Source organism: Symphodus melops (genome assembly GCF_947650265.1).
Source record: "Symphodus melops genome assembly, chromosome: 11".
NCBI classification, from domain to species: domain Eukaryota; kingdom Metazoa; phylum Chordata; class Actinopteri; order Labriformes; family Labridae; genus Symphodus; species Symphodus melops.
In genome coordinates, this window is record NC_136701.1 from 15,320,012 (window position 1) to 15,327,089 (window position 7,078).

Consider the following 7,078-nt stretch of genomic DNA (forward strand, 5'->3'; position numbering starts at 1 on the left):
TGATGGCGTCGAGGTATTTAGCTCTGACTTTACGTCCGACACGACTCGAGTGTTTAAGCTGATCAGCTTGTGATGCTGTATTTTTGTTTTTCTATTAGTGTGATTTTAAGAACACGTAACATCAACTTAATTGTGTTCACAGGCATCAGGTTAATGTACAAACCTCTCAAATCACTAAGGACAAAAACCTCCATTTCCAAAAACCTGCTATAAAAATAGTACGGATTAATATTTTTTCTGCATACATCTCTTAAATAACTTCAGCCCTGATCAAAAGCATCAAATATCCAGGCTCAAAAATGTATAAATCTCTAAATTTTTCACGAGAAAGCTCTTTCAGTAAGTGGCTCAGATGTTCTATATCACAAGTGATTAGTTGGCATTTTGATTATCAGGACTTTAATAAAGCTAGACAGCTGTTTTCTCTCATGATTTTTTTTTTCTCCTCCTCACATTGAACAGCTGTCCAAAGGTCAGACTGTTTTGGCAAACACTACACAGTAGGTGAACAATGAAGTGCGTTTCAGCACATGCGGCTGAAAAGACGTCTACCTCTATGTATGGAAATATTTTCAAACCCCTGCATTGCTTTTCCTCTACAGCCCTGACTGTGAGTAAATGTAATCAACAAATCTGTACACGGAGTGAAAGCACAAGTGTTGTGTCAGACAATAACAGTAGTAAAAGCAATAAATAGAATATACATCATTCTCTGTTGTTACATTTATTTCCAGGAACTGCATGAACACAACAGTGTTTTGAATCAGTGAGGAGAAAATCTGAGATTATAAAGTGAACCTAATTCTGTTCAAACAAAACGGCTTGCATCATTTGTTCACTTTGTGAACAGACGCATAAAGAAAGAGAAAAACAATAAATTATATGTTTTACACACAAACAAAATGTTTTTTTTGTATGTTTAGACCTGATCAAAAGGTCCTTTGTCCTTTCTTTGACACCGATGTTTGGCAACATATAAAGATGAGCTGTATAAAGTAGGTTTTAATAAATCCAGCGCGTCGGCTGTTCTCGAGTTGTTCTCGCACCAAAGTCCCAAATAACAAAAACACACCATCATGACCCCTGTCAGCCCCGTCAGAGGGTCTGCTGTCACCAATATTAGCAACAGCGTCCTCTGTTATTACATTCTGTATGAATAAATGCACAAAACAAGAAGTAATTATGAACCCATTTCCCACAACCAATCTCATGACATTCCACTTTTTGTTTCTTGTATCTCATAAGATCTTCACAACTCATGAGCTCATCAGAACACTCTGTACAGAGCACACTGCGAGTCTGGAAAAGCTTCGTAAAAGCTGAAACAAACAACAAAACCTATGAAGTTATGAAACCAAAGTGGTGTAACAAATCTTATCCTTTGTTTTATACCGTTGCATTATTGGATGTGTATGATCCTTTGTTTGATCATACGTGCACACTTCATTATCCACACGCGTTTATTTAAAGTGATTTCATCCCTTTCCTCGTTCTGACATGTGACTATGTAAGTCGTTGCTGAACGCTTGGATAAACATTTAAAGGGGTAGAAATAGCCGAGTGTCAAAGTGTTTAAAAAAAAGAAAAGAAAAAAAAAAGAAAAGAAAAAAAAGTCGACTTTTACGATTGCCACTGCTCTCTCGTTCTATTTCTTTTTGAGATTACATTTCAATCTTTTCTTTCCTGATTCTTTGACACACAATAAATCTGCCAGTTATGTTTCATATCAAAAGATGTCTTTCAAGTGTTCAAACTCTAACATTGGTACACAGCTGTGTAAAAAAAACGACAGTGAGAGTGAGAGCCACAGGTTAAGGTGATGGTAATGTGAGATAAAGTGCATTCAGATGGAGCACACAGCTGTAAGGCTCTGCACCGGCGTCAGTCCTCCTCATCGCTCCAGAAGTCTTCTTCCTCGAGATCCACACCCTGAAAGAGTCTGCAACAGGCGAGAAAAACACATGACGTCAAGCCTCCAGAGGCAAAGGGCTGAAATGGTGAACAAAAGACAAGGAACGCGTCACTTACTGGCTGAAACACGGAGAGTTCGGGTCGTTGTAGTGACTGTATGGGTTGACTTTGCTGAGCTGGCCCTGACACAGCCAACAAAAGTATTGTCTGCAAGAGGTGCAGGTCATTTTGTTACAGCCATCTGCTTTCTTTAGGAGACACAGAGACAAAGGCAGAAGTTAAACAGGACACCGTGAATTAGCAATTTAGACACTAAATGTTTTCAAACAACTGAGTATCAGTCAATTCATAGTTCAGTCCATAGTTCACATGTTGAACTATGAAAGGCTTTCCCTGTTAAGTCTATAATATAAGGAAGCAAAATACTCACACCTGTCAATTTTAGCCTGTCATACTGGCCCATTGCCAGAAGGGGGAGCCCTACCTGTATATTGGTTCCACAGCGAGGGCAGGGTTTGCAGTTCTCATTGAGCCAGTCTCTGCTAAAGGACTCTTCCACAGCTTTCTGGATCACCCTCTTCCCAAAGCGTTGCTCCATGAACTTTTTCCCCTCGTTTGAGGCTGACATGTACTCGTCTCGGAGGTTACGTAATTCATCTGCAACACAAGACACAAGCAGGGACAGCGCTCGTTTTAACCAGAGCCGGGGGAAAAAAAAAAAAAAAAAAAAAGAGAATAAAGTGCGTTTGTAGTATTGTCAACTATAAATGTACATTAAAAAAACCATTGCACGACCCTACAAACTATTATTATTCAGAATCTCTTGACTCCATAATAAACCTTAGGTATGTCAAACTGTCAAAATTGAACATTAAAACTTTTCATATTGTTTATGTTTACATTGTTGTGTATTAGTTATAAATTGGAATTTCACACGTTGAATGGATCAAGAACATATTCTCAGAATTTCAGAGACGAGCAGCAGAACAAAAGGAGGAACTGTGTGAGAACTTTAGGATGTATTCATAGATGTCCATTGTCCCACCTTTGAACTTAACATTTGTCCATAAATATTTTTGAACACTTGGGTTTAAGCCTCTAGAAACAGATTTAGGGGAAATGATTGGCTCTTTGTGATATTCTGTGGCACACTTTGACAGTTAGCTGAAGGGCAATGAACACACTATTATCAGTTTAATTCAAGTCATCATTAATGTTCAGTCTATGCCTTTTAATATTTATGTAAAACCTTTCATATGTTTCACTCCCTCCAATGTTTCTGGCTGTCAGAGAGGAGGACTTGAACTCATCACAAATATGTTGACTTCAAAGATTTCAAGCAGTAAGTCTTTTCCTGTTTTTCCTTTTTCTTAAAGCACAGTAAAGGCATCATCAAACAAAACAAAAAACAAAAAAAACAATGCTTCTCTTGCTACCCTAAAATACAAAATGACTGTTAAATGCATTGACATTACCTGCAGGGATTTTACAGTTGGAGACACCATGATAGCCCAGCTTGCACAGAGTGCAAAAAGCATATTGGCAGGCAGAGCAAATGCCCATGGTCGTGTCCGGCTCTACCATAACAGCAGTGCCGCAGTGCTGGCGGGGACAGTAGACCACATCAGCCATGAGGTCCAGACTGGATTGAAGCAGCAAGCGATCATAACGGGCAAACAGCTCCTCATCCACGAGCTGCTTCACCTGAAGGTTGAAAACCAAAGGTTTTACTGGACAGAGTTCAGCACATACATGTACACATCTGCTGTTGCACGTTCTGACCTGCAGTGGCGTGGCTAAGGAGGTACATTTGGGCTCAGGGCAGTTAAGGCACTGAACGTTGCCGTCCCGTATTTGGATCTGGAAGTATTCAGTCATGCAGGCCTTGCAGTAGACGTGCTGGCATTCCTTAAAGCAGAGGCAGTTGGAGCCAAGCTTCTCCACGAAGCAAATCCCACAGCAGAACACCTTGCCGTCAAAGACTCTCTGACGCTGTGCCTCGTCAAAGTCCAGGAGCTGAGGTAGGAGGTCGGCCCTCGGGTCCATCAGCAGGACAGCCCTCGGGTCCAGATGAGAAGTCGAAGAGGAGTTCAGATCAGACCTTTTCTTCTTCATATCTTTTTTATTCTCCTCTGAGTTTTCAGACGGACTCTCACATTGTGCCACAGCTGGACAAAATTAGAAATTGACATCATAAATGTGACATTTTTTAAAATTTCTCTCGAAACTGAAGTGTGCTCTTTACAAACACGTTGATACAATCCTAAAGTGTTCGGTGTGGGAAATCTTTTTCAATAACTTTGTGAGTAAATTCACTGAGGACTCAAACACATACATCACAATGCATTTTTATTTGATATAAAAGTCTGGGAGAATCAATATTTAAATATGGTACTATGCCAAGATACTCTAATCTCTTAATCTGCTAATGGAACAACACTAATAAGAGACGCAGAACAATATATCTGTTCTTTGTGTGCTTGTGACAACCTTAATGTTCTGTTAACTTAAAATGAGAGAAAATAACTTAATTGTGGCCTTTTCAGCCGCTATGACTATTAGAGGGACATCTTAGCTAATGCTGACACAGATAAACATGCCAGGAAGTGAATTTCTAACAAATACTGTACCTGTGGCTGCGTGGTTGATTTTCCTGCGCTCACCACCCGTCTGACTTCCTGCTCTGATGACCTCCAGAGGAGATTGGATTCCCAGAAAGTTCAGAGCCTCCTCTTTGAGAAGCTGGATCCACGTGAAGAGAATCACGCAGCCTTGGTTCTCCTCCCAAAGCTCATCCAGGCGTCTGCACAGAGCACTCATCTGAGGAGGCCCAAACGGAAAACGGTGAAGAAAGCATTCCTCGTTCTTAGTCGATACCAACAATGACCACTTTAAAAGCTCAAGCCGCTCAGTTGACATTGCAGCAGATTGGGGTTAAGATGTTTTTTGACGATGCGATGCAGAATTATTTAGGCCAATTTGAGTAGCACCTGTGTTCTGGTCAACCATTTAGAGCTGAGGGTGAAGACTGGAGAGGATGTGGATGGATAGTCTGCAGGAAGCTCAAAGTTTAGAACCAAAGGAGGCAAGAAGCAGATGTTATATTCCATCTCCCGCTCTCCTGCAGCACAGGAATCAGAAAATAATGATTATCTTTAACAGCAGTGAGAATCAAACATTTTTGTTCATAACAGTAATATGGGCTTAGTCATAAAGTGCCTACTTCACTTGACATGTTTAAGTTGTACCTTTGACAACCACTTTGAAATCAGGAGGGAGCTCCAGGAGAAGTTGGATCTCTCCCCCCTGTGCCGACTCCGCCCGGTGGAACTCGTCTTCATCATAAATACTCGCCAAAGCAAGCAACTCATCCTCCTGGGATTCCTTGTCCTCAGACATTTACATTCCTGTAATACGTTGAATTTTTACATTCATTGTTCAGGAACAAATTAAGTCAGAATTTAGGTATTTTTATATCGATCTATAAATTGCTTTACCTTACAGATGTGGAAATGTTATGTTATTACCAATACTGGATTATGGCGACATTGTTTATCTGAACACATTCGAAACACATCTTCAACCTCTCAATGTGAATTATAATGGTCTCTGCATGTGTGTGTGTGTGTGTGAGTGAGAGAGAGAGCCTTTACGTGTGTATATTGTATGTTGCTGTGTCTGTATTAAACTGTGATGTTGTGTTGTTTGTATTGGACCCCGTTGAAAACGAGATGAATCCATCAAATAAACAGAATGTGTATTATATGCACTTATAGAGGAATTGTTTGTAGTATTTACACATGGATAAAGCAAAGCAGGAGAGTCATTGATTAACTCGTTAAAAACTAGATAAAACAAAACTTTTAGCAGCTCTTAAACTTTAATCTGTTGATTATGTTGACTTGTAATAATCCCTTTTACTCACACAGTTTGTAATTACACATGGCTAACGCAACTCTGTTGTGATATAACATCAGCCTAGCCATGGCCCTACCTAATAAACACAGCTCAAAGGTCAGGACGCTAGCGTTAGCAAGTACACGCTTTATCCACACTAGACATGCTGGATGTGTTATGATAGTTTCACACTCACACAAATAAACGTGGTTGTTGTTGTAAAGAAAGACAAGAGGCGGGCAAACTACCAAGGCTACCAAAACTGAAAGGCTAGCAGTAAAATGTTGAAGCTAGTTTGCTAGCAGTGCTAGCTGATGTAAACAGATGCTATGGTACTACAGTACTGTTTACTTTTCTTCATCAGAACTATTTTGTATTAATTTAACAAGGCTGCTACACTATTAATACATACAGGTGGAAACACAGTAACCATAAAGTCTTTCTCACCTTATCCGACCCAAGTAGTAGTGACTCTTGCACCTTTACTAGTTCATGACTGGGAAAGTGTGCTTGTGTGAGCAGCGCCGCTTGCAGGCGGCTTATGGTACTACAATGTAATAACTTAGAAGCACAGGAGCCGACAGCAGACTGGGCCAATGATTTTATATCCACATAATTATAGTATCAACATAACACAAAAATCATACACGGTTTCCGCTGTGGACTTTTGTAATATTTTGACTCTTTAATTTTAGCGAAGGGGAGCGTTAAATCATATCGTGGTTACCGATAGGCTACTTTTAATCTGCCAAATGTTTTCTTGAGAGCTATTTAATTTTTTTTATCAGTATATATATATATATATATATATAATTTTTACTTAATATATAATTTTTTTATTTTTATTTTTTTAAATAAAAAATCGGTTTACTTTAAAAGTAAACAAACACTGATTACAAAACACAGAGTCTGTGTTGCTGACACACACTAAGATGTTCAACTGAAACTGTTGTGTCATATTATGTGTTAGCTAAATTTTAAATGCACTTTATTAATCACCAAAAGGGAAATTGGGCTTCACACTGTTATTTTTAAAGACATGCTTCTCACACACATACACAGGCCTGAATCACACATGCACAAGCAGGACCTGTGTGGACATACATTAATGAAGACATGTCAGAGGCTGCCCCCACTGGAAGAGCCCCCTGAGCTGGTGAGGGTTTGGGATTCAAGGGCACTTCGACATTGCTCAAGAGTTGGCCTGGCACCTCTCCAGCTACCAGCCCAACTTCCATATTTTGGTCCGCATCGTGTGTGAGGGAGAAGC

The 7,078-nt window shown here is 39.8% G+C and overlaps 1 protein-coding gene across 1 annotated transcript; it reads right to left on the reverse strand.

Annotated features, from left to right (window-relative positions):
• Positions 1–708: 708 nt before the first annotated feature.
• rnf14 (ring finger protein 14) lies at positions 709–6,361 on the reverse strand. The gene is made up of 9 exons (XM_079355741.1): positions 6,256–6,361; positions 5,160–5,318; positions 4,902–5,032; positions 4,542–4,731; positions 3,694–4,079; positions 3,387–3,615; positions 2,396–2,568; positions 2,029–2,159; positions 709–1,939 (listed from the first exon to the last, which is right to left on the reverse strand). Exons 2-9 carry the CDS (start codon positions 5,308–5,310, stop codon positions 1,882–1,884), a joined length of 1,449 nt encoding a protein of 482 aa, XP_079211867.1. The 5' UTR covers positions 5,311–5,318; positions 6,256–6,361; the 3' UTR covers positions 709–1,881.
• Between the last annotated feature and the right edge of the window lie 717 nt (positions 6,362–7,078).